Source organism: Apostichopus japonicus, chromosome 14 (assembly GCF_037975245.1).
Source record: "Apostichopus japonicus isolate 1M-3 chromosome 14, ASM3797524v1, whole genome shotgun sequence".
In the NCBI taxonomy this organism is placed as follows: Eukaryota; Metazoa; Echinodermata; class Holothuroidea; order Aspidochirotida; family Stichopodidae; genus Apostichopus; species Apostichopus japonicus.
Window position 1 is genome coordinate 21,160,158 of NC_092574.1, and position 19,572 is coordinate 21,179,729.

The 19,572-nt window shown below is 37.2% G+C and overlaps 1 protein-coding gene across 5 annotated transcripts in view; it reads left to right on the forward strand.

Annotated features, from left to right (window-relative positions):
• Positions 1-19,572, forward strand: part of LOC139979459 (uncharacterized) — a 48,084-nt gene that overhangs the window by 5,220 nt on the left and 23,292 nt on the right. For 4 of the 5 annotated variants that reach the window (XM_071990262.1, XM_071990265.1, XM_071990263.1 and 1 more), the window contains exons 4-12: positions 11-84; positions 1,036-1,305; positions 2,682-2,738; positions 11,534-11,694; positions 13,528-13,651; positions 15,278-15,395; positions 16,427-16,532; positions 17,236-17,458; positions 18,249-18,415. In XM_071990262.1, the coding sequence (XP_071846363.1) occupies positions 11-84; positions 1,036-1,305; positions 2,682-2,738; positions 11,534-11,694; positions 13,528-13,651; positions 15,278-15,395; positions 16,427-16,532; positions 17,236-17,458; positions 18,249-18,415 (1,300 nt within the window). The remainder of the gene's footprint in view (positions 1-10; positions 85-1,035; positions 1,306-2,681; positions 2,739-11,533; positions 11,695-13,527; positions 13,652-15,277; positions 15,396-16,426; positions 16,533-17,235; positions 17,459-18,248; positions 18,416-19,572) is intronic. The other variant, XM_071990264.1, reaches the window with a different exon arrangement.

A 19,572-nucleotide genomic window follows, 5' to 3' on the forward strand; every position in this document is an offset into this window, starting at 1 on the left:
TTTTATGCAGTAACGGCTCGCAGGCTTCACACGATGCAGATCATCCTATTCAACGATATCGATACATCCTGAACTTTCTGGAAGGTATAATAATTTAATAAATCCTTTCTAATCAGTATGTTGCGTAAAAGTGTCACTGCTCTGTATCACATTATAGCAAAAAAATTAACTGCTCTTTTCAATGTTTATTACAGTTTCCTTGTTAATTTTCTGTCATTTATTTACCTACATATATAAAAAAAAAAGCCGTATTTCTTTATCAATCTTTTTCTCTGCCACTGGCTGGTTGGTATCAAAGGACATTGGACAATGTGACAATACCTGGTTCCAATAACTGTCTACACTGAAAGGTACTTTGGCTTTTGACTGGCACACATCCTCCTCACATACCCATTGTCAGTGAAAAAATTTGCTTTAATGGGATTGCCACCAACTAACAGCTGGGTTGTGTTAGTTGGTAAAAGACAGGATATGTAATCCTGGGGTCACAGGGTTCATATCTCCTGCAAGCCAAATATCTTAAACATAGAAAATTGTGCTTTGACTGAAGAACCCTATTTGGGGTTGTCATATTTCAATGTTGGAAGTAAAGCAGGAACTGCACTTGCTTCAAGAAGGATATTTATGAAGTATTAATTGGAGGTATCAAAAAAGGTCATACAGTACTGCTGTTTTTCAGTGAAAAATAAAAGCAATTAAGTCGGTAGCTTTTTAGATTATTATTTAATGTATCTACACCATAATTTTACAGTCTAAATGTGTCACGTTCGGTTTCCAAATACCAGATAAATTATTACAGTAGCTGATGACACATGCATGGACTTTCTGCGATTTATTTTCCCAGTCAATACAAGCAATAACTTGCTTAAAACGAAAGTTTGGCTACAGTCTGCACAGCGCCAGTCGATAATGTTTACACTTTGTCTCCCATTTTCACCTGCCTCCAGTCCATTGCATTTCACCTTGATTTATTTGTCAAAATAAAATGTATGCAATGTTCTCTGTCTGATTTGCTAACGCTCGATCTCTCATCAGAGTTCTACAACACCCACCTCAAGTTCTATATTGATTGTTCTCGCATCATCAACACCGCCGATGAATTTGAATTAGCCAAGGTAGCCTCTTTGATGCTCTGCGCGTCCGTGCAGGGCGACGAGGATAAAAGGAAGCTGTTTGTGGAGCCAATCACAAAATTAGATCTGACGTCGCAGCACGAAATCAAGGACATCATCGAGTTTGTCCTGAATATGGAGAGTAACAGCAATCAACTCCGACGAAATTTTGCCGACGTCCTACACAGACGAGGTAAGTAGGTGTGAACCTCGCCAAGAGTACAAGAGGTCTGACTCTCGAGATCACGAGACCTTCCTCACCTCGATATCTCTCGTTTCAGTCTTTCAGTCTGACTTTATTGATCCTTAGCCAAAGGCAATGAATTTTGGCTAAGGATCAAGCAGTTGACCTGTGATAAAGAATATATAATAAATAATGATACTAGACACCTTGAAAGAAGTATGTCAGTCAGGACCCGTAAAATACCTTCAAGGGCGAAAGCCTTTTCCCGACACGATGGGATGACATCATCGTTCTTGTCTTCCTCCCTCTGTGAGAAGGAAAAGATCAAGATCTTTGCAATCCGAGAGCAGAATTCAAGAACAATTTGCTTTCCTCGGTCGCCATCTCAGACAGAAACGATGGTGTACAGTAGCAATGCTAGTGATCTGTCTGAAAAAAGAATGGTGAACTAACCTTGTCTTTTCTTAAAAAGATTTTTTTATCATCCCTTTTTCTTTTTCTGTTTTTAATCATTTCCTTCTGCATCAGGTCTTGACAATAATGACAAAATAACATGGGAAGTACTGGGATCAGATAGGATTAATTATAAAGTTGTGTCTTTGCTTGTTAAAGAAGATCATACAGATACAAATCTAAGTACTGTCTTTTATATATACTAGTTTGTTAGACTCTGTTAAAAAACTTTGCACACAGGACAAACACGAATAAAAAAAAATTTTGTGCAATACTTGCAAGTCCAAAGTGTTGACATTTGATGCCTACACAATGCAATGGTCGAACGAATACGGACAGTTCCGAGGTTGTTCAAAGTCTTGGACTCTTTCGATCGAGAGCAATTCACATTTTTCTCTATCTGAAATGTACCCTTGGCATTTGATAAAAAAAAATTAAAAAATATTGGTAAAATTGAAAATAAAATTGAGATGGCTAAAATTGCCAATCTTATTGACCTGGATCACATATTTATTGAGGCTCCTTTACAAGCTACTTCGCAAGAGCCAACTATTCCCTCACATGCGAACAATACTAAAGACTGCATCGTGCCTACACGGCTTCAGGGCGGATTTATTTTCCTTATCACGACAAAACCAATTACTAACTTTTACCAATTTGCATGCTGTACGTAGGCTACTCAGTATTCATGGTTTTGTACGTTTGCTGTCAAACTGACAAAATTAACAATTAGATTGACAAGAAAAATAGAAAATTCCAGTCAGTACTACAGATAGTAATGATAAGAAAAAACCTATTTTAACGGTTGGAATCTCTTCTCTTTTATTTCAATATGGTCTTGACTAAAAAGCCCCCTTTTTTTCCAATGATGTTTTTTGTACATATTCTGGTACTGTTTTTTCTCTCTTAATCCACTTATCTTCCAAATTCAGTGTCCGGAATCAGTTCCAGTCCAGTGACTCGAAGCCTTCATTTTAAATACAGTAGAGGTAGCCGCCCATTCAAAATTGCCATGGCACCCATCAATCACAATTGTATTATAACCGGCACTAACCGTTGTATATTAATTCATGTATACGATATTATAATCTTCAGTACTAGTGGCCAAAGACATGTTTTTAATTCATTTTTTCTCATCATAATGTGAATGTAACCCAATCCATCATTATAATAACTAGGCTACTACTCTTTCATCTGCTCGGGTGGGTTTAACTAATGAAATTACCCGAGGCATGTCATGCTAATTACAAAAATCTCAGACCTGCAGAGCATGGCAGATCGCAACGATCGTGCCAGTAAAATTTGCAAACAAAAGAAAACGGAAAAAAAGAGGTTCGGGAATCTTTGAGTAACCTCATCAATCGGTGAGGAGAGGGTTGTTCACACTGGTATGGTAGATGGATGATTTATTATTCGAAAGAAACTTGCAGAAGCTGCTGAAAATTTAGTTGAGTGAGGGAGGAGGAGGAGGGGGTATGGGGAGAGATTTGAAATCTTGAACAGTACTGGGATTGTTCTGCAATTGGTTTCACTAATTATATCACTAATTGTCATCAGTAGAAATGAGGAAATCTTGAGAAATGTGGAGGTTATTTGCCAAACTACTGTTTGTTTCTCTCTGTTTGTATATACCCTGTGCAGTTACATGTCATGCTAAACTGAAGAATGATTCACTGTTGAAATGAGTATACCTTGATTGAAGTACTGTATCTGCTTATTTTATGTTACCTATTTCCTGTGAGTTTGCCAAACTTACTGCTGAGTTACAGTAAAACTCCCATACCAAGACCTTACAATAGGCATAAAAACTGCTTGAAAACTGTATTTAAAAACTTTTACAATTTAAGTGTGGTCTAATGTGCTTTTAACAGTTGCTTAACAGAGGTCGAACGGCTGTTGTTGTGTTAAAATCACCAAAAGACAATTGTAGCTGATATAAAGTAGGGTACATTTCCTCAAGATTGTGGGGGGGGGGGCAGGGGTTGAGGTTATTGAATATAATTGAAGAAGAGTTTAATTTTGTTATTTTTATTAGACTTTGAGAGGAAATTGTTTTCCTTGTTTGACATCAGTACTCGTATCATAATTTAAAAATCAACACACAGTAGCCTTTCTTTTTGGGGTACAGACATCAATGAATGTGGCTGTCACCAGATAGAAATTGGATTGTTTTAAAAGAAGATGTTGACAAATCATGAAATGCTCGTATTCCTGGAAAGAAAAAAAAAACCAAGTTACAACATCAAACAGACATTGATCTTCCTCTGATAATCAACAACTCTTTATTAAGACCTCTGACCTGAAATGGTAGTATGTAACAGCTTTTGCAAACGGTTCAAGTCAATTTGAAGGAAATGAGAAAAACAAGTTCCCTAATTGAATGATTTCATTATGTTTAAGATCATTTCCATCCACATTTGATATAGTGGTATTTTGGTCATCATTGGTGGGTACAGTATATATATATATATATATTTTTTATTTTATATATATTTTATAATCATATGGGAAAGCATGGAAGCTATTTTTGAGCTATTTATTCCTTTCTCCTGATAGGGTATTATACTATGCTGCTTGCCCCCCCCCCCCCCCCCCCGCCTCCGGTACATTTTGAACAATGCATGTGTCGTTTTACATTCACTGTTCATGCAGTATTGTAAGTAGTCAAAATATTCATAATATATTTTAAATATTTATACAGAGTAACCACACAAGTCCTTTCTCTGCTAAACAGCAAATGTCAAAATAAAATAAAAATATTAGCAAACTGCTTATCCACTAGAGAGCCTGTGTAAGAGAATGTGTAAAAGTAAGTTGGCCTGAGGTTTCGATCCTAGCAGGATCTTCTTTAGAGGCTAAAAGACAAGAATGTAACAGGGGAGTATTGAGGGAACAAGCACAACCTCCTCATTCCCTGCCCCTCCCTCCCTCCCTCCCTCCCCCACCCTCCCCTCCCTCCCCCACCCTCTCCATTTGTAACATTCATAAATATAAGGCATTTGGGATTGATATGCAATGCATGTAAAGCTATATTGAATTTTATACCCCACACCCCATGGCAAACTTTAATATCTGCTCTTTAATCGTGCAAGTGAACTAAAAACTTATTTATGATATGACAGTGAAGAATTAATGCATCTGTTTCACAGTTTTCCCCATTTTTCCTAAAACATTTCACTTTTGCAAATCGTGATCTGTTTTCTTACATTAAATCCGTCAACGCTCAGATTTAATGCATGTTACCTCCGTTCACCAAATGTAGAGATAACAAACTTTTTCCTCAAAGATTTGAAGCATTCTGCAATCTCAATATTTATTTATGGTCGGACTTTCAGTCATCCGTAAAGCTTTCCTCCAATTCAATTCAGCTGCTTGTCAGTGGTTGTACTGTACAGTATGTGGTCTCTCTTGAATAATCAATATGTCATCTTGCTTCTTCTTCGAAGAAAAAAAAGTGTGTTTGTCTCAAAAAGCCTTCAGCAGATATACCTTTTCTAAACATTCATCTGTTTGAATGTAAACATTTCCAGGATATATCAATTGATATATTTACTTTCGAGTGGGAATCTTGTTATATTTTATCTACATTTTTAACACTTTTGTTAGTATTTGCACTGTCCTTACCACAAACTGTACCAGGTTTTTCAGATGTGTTTAGACAAAAGAATAAATTTTCCTGAGTAAAAGAGTTGAGCATTAAATTTTCAGTTTTTTGACAGCTTAGATAAAATAAAAGAGCTGTCTGTAGCATTTATATGGTACATCCAAAGCCCTTGGGAGCAGAAAATGCAATGTTTACAATTATGGACTGTAAACATTGTTCTTGTGGTCAGGAAACTCCCATAATGTTGTAATTTAAGAGACTTTTGGATTAATGCTGTTGTGTGTCTTTTCACTCTGTGTGCTAAACTTGGTGGATTGGAGATTTCCACTGGATCCAACCAATTTGATTAATTTGCCGTTTGGATGTATGTTAGCTATTGGGTTATTTACCATTATCATATTCCTTTTTAAGACCTCATTTAAGTACAGCAAAGTGCACTGTCTTTTATACATGTACAGTGTATTTAATACTTCTGTTTGTATCAAGTCAATAAGAAGCCCTATTGTTTTGTTTAAATTGAAAGTAATCTTTTAAGCTGCTTAAAAACCAGCTTGAGGCCTGTGGATAGCAAATTCTTCAGATTACTGCATCTCAATGGATCAAGCTGTGTGTATCTAAGACGTATTATTTTCTCATTCAACTTTACCCTCCCTATTCCCATACGGTATGTGTCTACTGCAGTATGCTCCCATCTGCTTATACTGGCATCTTATCAAAACAAAAAAACTGCAACTACGCTGAATCAATATCAGACAATAGAGGTTACTGTACTTTTCTTGGAGGACCAGCGACTTGGTGCCAAATCGTGTGAAATTATGCAAAGTGCTATTCAGGTTGTGTGTTGAATGTTCCATGCAGCCGGGCTGCAGTGATGCTGCAGCCCACTCAACCGTGGTCTCGACATGGTGACTTAATGACCCTTTTCATCTGCCTTATTTTATTTCCTGTCTAACATCCTACAATTTCACCTCACTCTTTAATTAATATCCTGTTAGTTATATCATGTTCTATTCCTTACATGTTCTAGGCTGCAGTTATGCTGTTCTAGGCTGCAGTAATGCTGCAGTCTCCTCAGTGTCTGACCTTTGACACAGTGCCGGTGTCTTAATGCTCCTCACATGTACATCTTTCTTATTTGATTGATACCCTTCTTTACTTCTTTATGTATACTTCCAATTCATCTCCCTGTTGATTCTATCCCAATGTTATATTCTTACACAGAATGGTCTATGCTGCCTGGATGCAGTGCATGTTCTGGGCTGCAGTAATGCTGCAGTCTCCTCAGCGTCTGACCTTTGACACAGTGCCGGTGTCTTAATGCTCCTCACATGTACATCTTTCTTCTTTGATTGATACCCTTCTTTCCTTCTTTATACATACTTCTAATTCAACTCCCTGTTGATTCTATCCCAATGTTATATTCTTACACAGAATGGTCTATGCTGCCTGGATGCAGTGACACTCACCATTCGACTTTGCACAAGATGGCTTAAATGATTCTTGCATCTTCTTTCACTTCTGTTCTACAATTTTCCCCAAATATCACCTCTCACTTGAAGTTGAATGTTCTGTGCCTAGATATATGTCTCTGCTATCCCTTCATCTCTTCTGATCCTTAAATTCTATTTTTAAAGTCTCTCCTACCTTCCATCAATCCATCCATCCATCAAATGCTCCTCATGTCTACCATCGTTTACCTCTCCACTACCTCTGGCAGTTTCACCTCGCTCTGAATTCTATTGTGATGCCTTTGTTGTTCTTCGTCTCTATTCATCAATCAAATGTTTCCTCGTGTCCTCATTGGTGTCATCATCGTTTTCCGAGGCAAGCAACCCTCTCCCCTTTATCCTCCTCTAAGTATTCGATCTGTTTGTCTTGTCACATTAACGTACGTGAAAGTATAAGTCTGTCAACATTCTCTCAGACTCTATAACTGGGGGTCTCAGTTATTTTTCTTCAAGGGCCAGAGATAAACTTTGGTTTCAGTAAAGTGCTAGACAGAATAAAAAACTCTCAATATTCCTTTGAAGGAGCAATGTGCAACCAGAGGGGGTGCTCAAGTCCAAGTTCACCCGCACCTACATCATCCTGATAACTGCTAGATTGTGTTCTGATTTTTTGTGGGGGGGGGCTAAATGAATTCTTATGGGGGTCGTATTTAACCACCAATTGAGAATCCCTGCTCTAAAGGATGGTTTGACGGTTTTGCCTTCTCTTGTGTTTGAGACCGACTTGGTCTCTCTGCATAGACACTCATTACAGTGTAGATATACAGTAGTTAAATTGATAGTTGTCTAAGATATCTGTCATCTCCTAATCCTTGTATCTCTCCGCCTTCATCATGGGCCGCATCGAATATCCTATCAATGAGACAAATATACTACTACACTCGAGCTCATGAGTAAAGATACAATTTTGTTTTTTTTAAATTGTTTATAACATGTACGGGGTTGACCAGCATTTTTTCCACTTGCCAAAGGCTATCATTACGATGGAACTCGTCACAAGCCTAGCTAATATGTAGCTACAATGCTTAGCTACAATACGTAATCCTTCTGAGGGTTAATTCTTATAAACCTACTCTACAGTACCTTTATTGTAATCCAAGAAGTGCATGTTTGTGTTAATTAAATCAGAGATCTGTAAGGAATGACTGTTGGGGTCAACTTTTTAATCTGAAGATTTGTGTGGATTACACATTGCGGTAGTGGGCTCCTGTTCACTTCATGAACATTGCTCTTTATGGGAAATTATGCAAAGTGTAGAATTTATGGAACCTTTGGTAGACAAATATTCCAGAGAGAGTGCCGTCACGAGAAAGTGCAGCTGATGGGAGCAAATGAATAATTTGGGTGAATGTCTTTGCATGAACTGTTTTCTCGCTCCAAGATATCCTAATAACTTCACTCGGATTGGACCTTAAGATTCCCCAATTTTGTTTTTTGCAATAAATTTCAGGATCCTTAGAGGGGTGAATAATTTATTTTCATTTTCAGAAGAAGTTGACTGTATAGTACATCTGTCATCAGTTTGAAAGTGACATCCTTCCTCCTCCTCCAACTTCTGATATGAATCCATCTGGGAAAATGGTGTACAGTACATCCTGATAATATCCGAAAGTTACCCTGCAGTCTCAGACTCTCAGAATGAGTGTGACTTGAGGCTGTAAAGTGAGAAAATTTGCTGCGCATGACTAAATAAGTTGTTTAGACTATACTATCTTGCCTGGCATCTGTAGTATAGTACAGCATAACAGGCCTCTGGTCACTGCACTACAGGAGAAATTATTTAAATATACTATAATAAACTACAGTAGTATAAAAACAGACTGCCAATAGTATTCTACTGTTTCTAGCAGTTTCATGAAGCGACCAAAAAAAAATTGTACTTTTTTTTCTATTTTAGTATTTCAAAGCTATTTTCACTTTTCCTTGTGATAAATTTCCCAGTACTGCACTTTCGTACATAGAAGCCTACGCGGTACGGTTACGAGGTTCCTGAAGAAAATTAACGTAGACTGGCATCCCCATACCTCTCCATGGTCTGCATGTGGATTACACATGTGGAATAACTTAGTGTTCAAATCTTGTGTAGCAGTTTGAAAGGTTCTGAATTTTGCATTTTAAATAAAATACTATGTAAAATCTTGTGTAAAAAAAAAACTGCATCGACACATCTTTAGACTTGTATGTCAGATTTGACCATTTTGCTATGCGATACCGGATCAGTTTATCCCTGTTACAGGACTGCGTAATTTTGCACAGTTAATGTTTTGTTGACCGCTTTGTAGATGAACAGCATGTCTGGCAATTTGTTTTACAGTGTGACAGGATATATGCTCCAGGTACAACTGTGTGAGAACTGTTCCATGATTATTAAGTTTACACAGTAATCAGGGTCTGTGACTTTTGCATCCATGAGTCAGTTATCACTGAAGGCATCGTCACGGTTTTAAGACGACTCTGCCCAAATTTGATGAAACTGTCACAGGTATCAAGTTGCGAACACCTTCGGTTAATCTAATAATGTTTTTGTACCATTGGGTGAGAAACCTAATAATACCTTACAGTAGGCAGTGACATATATGTTTGCTCTGCAATCAAGGCCACTTTACATGAACCCAGTTCGTGCTGAACTTAACTTTAATGCAATCATTTTGATATGAAGTTTATTGAAAAAAAGAGGGAAAAATATTTAAATTGGTCGCCTTGGAAAGTGGTGCAGATAAAGTTCATATCTACTGTAGCTCTCTCATACTTTAAACCGTGGCATCAAGCCAATTTGGCTGTTTTTATATGTTAGCACTGTATTCTTAGACTAAATTTTTATAGTGCAATCTGAGGCCATCACAAGTGAAAGAAGTACAGTGTTGATCAATAGTCAATATCATTCAATGTTAACTCTGTTCTGCACTAAGTTGACCTGAAAGATCTTTCGGGGTTAGAAGTAAAGCTTCTTGGAGCACTTTGATTTTGTTTGTCTGGTTGTTAAATTAAGCAATATTTATTGAGTTTTATTATCCAGTTAACCGATTGCTTCTGTACAATATCTTCAACAATTGCAGATGCAAAGCCCAGTTATTATCTTTACAGTAAGATTTTTACTCTAGTGAGGAACAATATTTTCAAACAAAGCTAAGAAAAATATTCCTTTGTTTGGGAGATATACAGTATATTGGAGTTTATAAAGTTTTTTCGCTAAGGAGGATGCCATTTTGACAATGTGTGATGCCAAGTTCTAGGAGAGGAAATTATTGACCCTTTGTTGTTGCATTCTTTCAAGTGAATGTAGCCTACAGTTTGAAATCTTAACACTTCTTGAAATATCAAGTGTTTTAGAAAAATAGATGTCCAACACAGTAAATTCTCATTCTCTATACCAGAAAAATGTTCATTGTAGTAAAGAAAGAAAATATGAAAAATTCAAGCTCAATGATGTCATATTTTCAGACTTGTGTTTTAGTCTGCAGTCTAGTTGGTGAAGTAACATTAAAACATTGATGTCTCACCTAACGAAATTAAATCAGGGGGGGAGGGGGGTTGGTTGGTGGTGTTGCTCATAACAGGCATCAGGGCCAACTTATTTTTAATTGTCATCTGAAAGGACCAAGTTTCTGTTCAGACAATCAAAATCAGCTCTGGAGGTTGTCCAGCAAGCGAGATGGCTACAGTACAGTTGCTTCCATCAAATTCAGATTGCAATTGTAACTAACCCCAAATAGGTCAAATAATGAATTGGTATCAGCCTCCATGACTTTGAAGTTTTTGAGACAGTGAAACAAAACTAAAACAGTGGTAGGCCTACGGTTCACATGAAGGGGAGTTTTACTGGGCCAAAGCTGGTGTTCTATTCACCAGACCTATACATCTCTCTTATAGTGTGCATATTTGCTCACTCTTTGTAAGTTTGCTGCATTATTTTTGGACAACCAAATTTGCTATTTGGACGACCAATCGGTAGAGACCTGGTTGTCGGAGGGACAACCAAAAAGAATTCCTGCAAATATTCCCCTGGGTATAATTACCACTTCTAGGCTAATGATGGTAATTCTGTATACTTCCCCTTCTAATTAAATGTAAAATTTGATTTTTTTTTTGCCTACACTGTATTACACTTGTTACAAGTTCACTGCAAAGCACATTATCAGCTCACATTTTCAAACTCTCCTACTTTTTTTTCTTCTTTAAAAGAAATCGAGAAGAAGATTAATCGACTCAAAAGTTTTGTTAAATCCTGTATTAATACGAGTTCGAACGTGATTAATAAAATAATGTTGACAAAACCGTCCGACTTCTGTCCGCCCGGAAAATTTGTTACGTCTCTTCAGGTTATATATTGTGAAGCACACCCCTCCCCCCATCACTACTCATACCTTGTAACAATGTTTCATGTTACTTTCACGTTATGTGTATCCTCAATGTTTATACATCTCTACAATTCAAGCATGCACGCCGGTCGTCAATCATTTGTCGCATATTTTAACAGATCCACGAAACCCAAAGCTCTATCTGAAATCTGTCACTTTGTCTTTACCGAAGGTATGAGATTCAACAAGCTATATATCACTTTTTTTTTCTTTTCTTTTTTTCAAATCAGTAGGTTTGGTCTATTCTTTACGAGACGTAAAGTGTTAAAGTATGGATTTTTTCCTTTTTTTTTTAATAATTTTTTTTTTGTCAGGAGACAGTGTCAGTAGTGATTCTTCATCGACTAGTCTCAACGACTCCAGCAACAAACTGAAAACCCCGGTAGAACCAGCTTCACCTTTTCAGAGAGTCTACCAAGGGTCGCCCATTTCACCAGTTAAAGTGCTCCTGACATCGCCACACATGGCTAACAAGGTATATATATAGTAATATCAATGCATACCTTAACAGTTTATTCAAAAGAATGATAATACTGAAACATGTGTAGATGGATGTTTTGTTTGTGAAATTACATTTTATTCCTTTTTTGAAACTTTGTATTTTACATGTGGCATGTCCAAGCTCAGATTTTATTTCTAATATGCAAGTCATAAAGAAGGTGTGTACTGTACTGTACAAAGAAGAGAGAATATTTACAAATGAAGGACATTCAAAGTTAAAACACATTTCACCCTGCTAGTGACATTTGTAGATTACATTTACTCTCTCTGGCTCCTTATCCAATGCCTACATGTATGGGAGTTTAAGACTGACACTGTCCAATGTAAATTATTATACAAGAACTGTTATTATTGACCGCTGGACATTGACAGTGTTAATTTGTTACAAGGCTTTTAAAGCAACTCCAGTGTACATATTGCAAATTGAGCTCCCTAGCATTCACACAAGGTTTACTTTTACCACCGAGGCCACTTGACAGAACTGGTTTTAACTTTCTTTTTTGTTTTTTTACTACATTTATGAAGTTGAAAAATAAGTAGACCAGACCAGAGACCAGGGTTGACATTTTTTAATTACCCGACCTTTTGGAGACGACTATGTATACGAGAAACCAAAATGCCCTTCCTGTCAGATTAAAAGTGCTAGACGATAGATGTCGGGCACGTTGTTAGGGACTTTGGCCGTCAGTATTGATAGGAGTCTCGTAAATCATTTCTTCTCTACCATCGCTTGGATTAACCACTGTTGTTTGGAAAGCTTGCTTAAAATTTCTTTCAAATAAAAATTCTTAAACCCACATTCTGATGAAAAGATGAAAGTTTCAAAAGTCTATGCATTCTTGTTGTTACCACAACTGTAAAGTCGTAAGTGGTGCATTAAGTGTTGAATTTTTAACAGAAAATACATGTGGAAAAAGGGGGTAAAAAAAACTTGATGTTTTTTATGGTTGGCTGTACTGCTCATTGAATAATCACAGTGACAAACATTTCAAGATAATACAGGTTTGGAAATCCGTTTGGTGCTTTTGTCACCTAATTTTGATGAAGATGAGATGATTAATCAGATTATTAATCTAATTAATAATAATAATGAGATAATTAAAAGTGAAGAAGATGAGATGATTAATCTGTGACATTCCATTTCCTCAGGTGCTGTAGCTAAGTGGTACCAGTAGTCTGGTGAAAAACATTTTGATTTCATTTTCTTGAAACAAACAAGCCAAATAAAAAGTAGAAGCAAGGTACGGTGATATTGAAATCCTTGAATTTTTGTTACATTCTAACTTCTACATGGTGTGTCATTGTTTGACAATCTATTTGAGTAAGAGCAGAGCTTTTTAACCAAAAAGGGAAAAGGCTGTAAAGAAGATATGAAAGTAGCCTTATTTTCATGCAGCAGAAAAGAACTGTACTTAAGTACAGGTACTATAAAATTGTTGTTTAATGAAGAAGAGTGGATAGAATCTCCCTGCAGTATAAGACAGTGTGATCAGGTCGAATGTAATGTACAAACGACAAGAATACATTAAAGGATTCTGTTTAGCAAATTGATTAAAGAATTATGATTAGCCACAAGGATATGATGACACATTTTGTGAAGAATGCATTAAAATGCACCAAACAATGTGATTTTAAAATACATACTACACAAGTGGTAACCTAATCCACCTCCCTCCCCCCCCCAACATGCCCTTCCATTTGTAAATGATATATATGTAATGTTTTGTACGGCATCGAAATATTCCGCTCTGTCGAAGACACTTCACTTTAATGTTAAATATCGATTCCGTCCAATCATTTCACTCAGATAAACCTTAGGAAGATGCACCATAAGATCCGTGAGCTGGAAACCAAGAATGCTTCGGAGAGAGCGCTGAGGGACGACGTAGAATCGGAGGTACTCGAGAAGAGCAAGAGAATAGCAGACCTGGGTAAGTCTAGATTATTCTGTGCCCATCCACGGCGGATAGCGGGGAAAGAGAGTGTCCCGATCGGGAAGTTCTTTAAAGCGAGGATAATATTAGACATCTGTTAGATCAAGGTCGTTTAGATTATTCCACACCCAGCAGTCAACGGTGGCAGCTCGCAGCATGAGTCAGTGGGGACCATTTACTAAATTGCCTTGACTATAATTTGTGATAAAACAAAGGCAAGGATGACTAGCTATTCAGCTGTAAGCTTCATGCCAGACTCTTGCACAGATCGTATTACCACTGGTACCTTGAATCTGTGGATGCCCTGTGTTGACAAGGACAACTGTGGTCGGTGTGTGAAAAGTCGCTCGAAATTTTGATATCAAACATTTTATTTGTGCTGCAAAGAACAAAATTTCAAAATGTCCAGTCTTTACCACTGTAGTATCTTCAAAACAGCAAATCCTGTCAGTTTCTGCTCCCCCCCCTCCCCTCCCCCTACTAATTTTACAGCTTTCTTACAGCACTGTCAAAAACTATTGAATGATTAAATTTATTTGAATGTTACCATGGAAGGTGTATCGTCTGTGGAGATCATACCTCTCCTTGACAAACGGTTGTCATTTTTTGGCCTTCTCATTCATCAAGGCCCACAGGGGGGAAAAAAAAACTTACAAGCTCATTTGCCTTTTCTGCTTTTGCTCTTTCTTTTTCCATTTTTTCCCCCCTTTTTTACTTTGGTTGACCCTATTGCAGCTGATGACAAATGCATGAAGAATCTTTGACTTACGGCCAAAACAGGGGCACTCGGGTCCTCATAAATGTGCAATATGTCGTAGACTTTGTAAACAATCCCTTCAGAAATGCTGACAAATTTGCATGAGACCCTAACATTTGATGACTTTTTGTCATTTTGCTGATTTCATTTAGTTGAAAGTTGAGGATCCATGTTTATTTGTTTCTGCCAGATGAAAGGCCGGCTTTCATCCACTTTGAAAATTCCCTCTTAAAGTAGTATGACCTTAAACTCATGTCATCTGTCCATGTAAATCCAGTTTTCTTTGATGCAGCCTATTATTAGCAGCAATTAATCAACTGAATGGTAACAATAAAACTTCTTTGTTGTGTTTGGTCGACATAATTAAAGAGCTTCTGATCTCTCGAGTTTGATTAATTGATAATATAATTAGCAAAACTCGGCAGAGGCAGACCATACTCTCTGACTAGTCCATTGTAATGGAAACTGTAGGGTTACGGTACCCGTGGGAAGCCCTGCATATTAACTGTTCACATGACCAATGTGGCTCACGAACTGACAAAAAAATTGACAGAGGGAGCTGTCATAACAGAAGACATCTTTTGAAACAAGTTTCTTTAGTTTCAGGTCAAAATAACTGTGTATGCTCTGTAAGTTGTATTTCAAAGACATGGTTTCCTTCGGCAAAACTGCACAATTGGAACAGTGACTTAATCGCCCTGCATGTAAGTTTTGCCCAGTGTGTTCTCATGCGAGTATAGTTTGATATTTTGCAAACTGCAGACAAAAATGGCGATACACTGCTTTAAAGTCACAGAGAAAGATGTATAATGAAAAATGGGAAAAGGATCGATTTTGAAGTGATTTGTAAAAATTTATTTGGACAGAATCTCAGATGCGAGACCTCAATAATCAACTGCAAGGCAGCAAGGACCTCCAAGATAAACTTGATGAATTCCAGGCCAGAGAAGAAGAATTTAACAGCGACAAAAGTCAGCTACAAAAGTAAGATCTTTCCTTCATTCTGCCTCTTCTTTGTTTGTTTGTTTTTTTTTTTTCATTTCTTCTTCTTTTTTTTTGGGGGGGGGGAGGGGGTTGTCCTTCTATAACAGAACTGGAAAGGTTAAACATGGTGTGAACAATTTGGTTTTTGCCCAGTTTACCTAAGTTTTTCTCACTGCAACAGGTGGCATCTGGCCCAGAATATGCATTATATCGTGGGGTGGGTGAAATGGGATTTTGTAGGAAGCAACATTGATGAAAAAGCAGCTCCATCCTCTTTGATGCAAATTATTGATTGAATGGTTTATCATCAATGACAGACCAATTCTTGTCATATAAATGAAACGGTACAGTATCTTTTAAATTAGATGGACAACCAAGTTTGTGTCCCAGACTACTCATTTTTTCCTTCCTCTTCTGCCAAAAGATTTTTTTTTACAGAATATCATGCACTTTATTACAGCCCTGGTTAATTTCATAAATCTCTGCATTTTATGTTTGATCCAGCATTTTCAATAAAATTCATTATAAGAAATATGATGGCGTTTGAAGTCATCTCCTTTGCTTGCTGGGAATGGGATTTTTTTTTTTAATTTCAGAATTAAACCTAGTTCTAATAAAATTTTGTTTTTATTTAAATTTAACTATAGTTTTAATTATTACGAAAACAAAAGTAGATTTTCAATCCTAACTGAATTGCTCATTGCTTAACTTTAAGAGAGAGCTTCCAAAATAACCCCCATACAGTACAAAAGTGTTTACTATTAGCACGTTCCAACAAAGTTTCACCAGATGGATATTCCTCTCTTTTTCAAATTTATATCAATATTCGTTCTTTGTGGACTTGACAATTACAAGGTACCGAATTAGTACACAGCAATAAAAGTTTGAAATAATCTATAGTTACAGTAACAAAATATTTCTTTTAACTGTTAGGATCATTGAACAGTAATTAATCTGTATCTTTAAAGCAAAAAAAGGGGGTCCTCTCCTCAAATGGAACTGTTTAGATTCTCGTATTTTCTCCGTGTCAGGATGAAGATGAAACTCTCCGAGCTGGGTGACATGAAAGAGGAATATTCGCGCCTCGACAAGGAAATGAAGGACTTGACGTCAGAGAGGACAAAATTACATTCATCGGTAAGATGGACGTTTCATGATTCTGGTTTGACTTGCCGACACAATCAGAGGCTACATGAACATTTTATACTACTTCGGAGGTTAAAAACATGTTAAATTGTAACACCTTGTTCGGCAGTGTACCGTATGGTGACTTTATCCCATTACTTACTCATAAAAGAGCACTTCATAAAAGATACTTCATAAAAGAGCTTCATAAAGGATACTTCATAAAAGAGCATTTATGTTATTGTTTTTGTGAACTTTTAAAAAAGCTTGTGAAAGGTAGTTTCTTCTCCCCTTTTTTGTCAACACTTATGGTACATAAATATTCAACCATGAATATTCAACCTGTAATGTTGCTTCTGTAAGCAACGGTTCATTGTTGTCTTGTCGAGATCGGCAGACTATCGCACCATCCTCACACATCTGACTTCCACTCTGGTGAATTTCACACAGCATTAATCCTTCTGCATAGTTTGTCAATTAAAATGTGTCAATCACACCAACTCCTACACCCATGTACTTCCTCCATGCCTCCTCAAACTCCCCCCCCCCCAAGGAAACAGTCAACGACTGTCAATGCATTTTTGTTAAATACGAATCAAACAAGAGCGTGGTGATCATTAGGATTCCTTGACCGTTGATATTTTCTCACCGTGAGTGATAAAAAAATACAAAAACTTGACAGTTCGGCCTTTGGAATGTTTTTATTTCTCCTCAGTTGGGTGGATACCAAAGGCTGAAAGGTGAACACGAAGAGGTCCAGAAGAGTCTGCGACAGGCGAACCGGGAGATAGACCAACTGAAAGCAACGATCGAGAAAGTGAACGAGGACCTGATGGTGTCAGAGAGTAAATACTCAGAGGCAGAACAGATGCTGCAACAGTCTCGCCAGATTTACAAGGAGAAGATTGAACATCTTGAAGTGCAACTTTCCTCAAACAGTAAATATTTCATCTTATTCTTGGTAGGACGGGGGGGGGGTGGGGGGTTGGGGAGGCTTTTCTATGGGTAGGAATGGGGCTTAGTCTGAATTACAAGTTTTCTCATTCCTTCCTTTTCTTCCATCTTCTTTTCTTTCTCTCTTTTCATATCACATTTCCTATCTGGTCCCTCTTGTCTCTGTTAAGTTACCTTTCTTCGTCTTTTTTCTAGCTCTTGTGAATATGTATAATTCCTCCAATTCCTAACTGGTCCATTTTTTGTCTTAATCTACTTTTCTTTTGTCCACTCTCTTGTAAGCATCTATGTTCTTAGTAGAATTTGTTTAAGCTTTCATGTCTTTTTTCCAACAATGAAACTTGAATGAGACTATCGATAGCAACGCACCGTATCACAAACCCCCCACGTACACCGAAATAACTTACTGATTAACGCTGTTAAACACAGTGCTAATGAAATAGCAGTACCCGTGAAAATTGAGGTGGATACTTTATATGCTTCTGTTATAATATCCCCAAATATCACTTTAACGTGGCAGAAACAAATGATGAGAGGGGTTAACAAAGAGGTAAAAACTTTTTGAGTCTGATAATGCTCAAAAATTTATCCATGCAGAACCGTAGTTGTCTTATGGAAAGAACTATGGGGCCAAAAAAAAACTACGAAAATAAAAGCATTCACAGAACGATGCCAAAACTGTCAAGGACCGTAGGAGGTTTATCATGATGCATGCATGTTGTTGTTGAAGACGGTCACTGAATATTAAAAGAAGTAATTTTCGATTTTGAACAGATGCCTCCCCTCTGCTGGGCGAATCCCTGGGTATGATCACGGAGAAGAGAATCGCGGATCTGGAGGACGAGTTAAACGAGCTTCGATCTACGTGGACGGAACCGAAAGCTAATCAAGCTCTGAAAGACGAGCTGTCACAGATGACACAAATCAGAGGGAAGTTTGAGGTAAGGAGAGAAGAAAAATGCTGTCTTCACTGCTGGGAATTTTACAGCATTTTTTGATTAAAATTCATGCCAGTTTGGATATGGGTATTTTTATGTCCATTCTCCTTTCGTTTTATTGATAGGTCACTGTATAATCCTACATAGAGAATAGCCCCTCTTCATCTTTTTGAATATTTTTTTCCTTTTATTATCTTTCTTTCCTTCCTTCCTTCCTTTTTTTCCTCTCTTTGTCTCCTGATGTTTCATAGAATGATTCCCTTTTGTGGTGTCTTTCAGTCGAGGAGCATGAAAAAGAAAAAGCTGAAGGGGAAATTTGATTTATTGCTTTTGGGAGTTTCTCTTGTATAAACCGGCAATGTTTATGTCATGTTCACGGACACTGCTTGTCAAGTTACCTCTCTCTCTCTCTCTTCGTATGTTATGGCATTTATGTTAGTCAACACCGTCAACATTTCTTCAATTTCCACGACCCTCGTTTGACAAATATAAGTTACCACCCTCGTGTTTGAGTATTAAAGATTGAACGAAGTAGAGGTCGTATTCAAAAGAATAGGTGTGCAGTTCCTTCTTTAATATGTCTAACGTTGTCTGTCATCCTGTAAACTTTTCGATTGAACTTTATCCCATAATTACTCTGAACTTAGTAGAAGATATCACAAACTTTATTTTGTTTCCTTTCCAATATTTTAGCTTGCCAAAAGCATAGAACAGTAGTAGCTGAAGTTAGAATCAGCGCTGTTGACTATTTTGTAGTTCATTGTCTAAGATTACCGGCAGACTAACTATTCTTTTTATTGCTGGTTTTTATCCTACAGTAATTCACCTGCTTCTGTTTCTTATTTATTTATTTTCTTCTTTGCCTCTCTCTTCCTCTCTCAGTTCAATCTATCGCATTTTATTAAAACATATCTTTGATTATGTAAAATACTTTCAATGGTCTCTGTTTGATAACCTAACCTACATTTTGGCATTTTTCTTTCCTTTATTGTTTGTACTTCCAGTTTTAGCCCACGGCAAGCCATATGTTTCTGGAAATATAATCAGGCGAATGGTGTTAGGTAGAGCTGCAAATATGCGTGAAACATAAGATCACATCAAAATAAGTAAAAGATGGGGGGGGGGTAAAAGAGAAAACATTTTCAAAATGATTTGTAAAG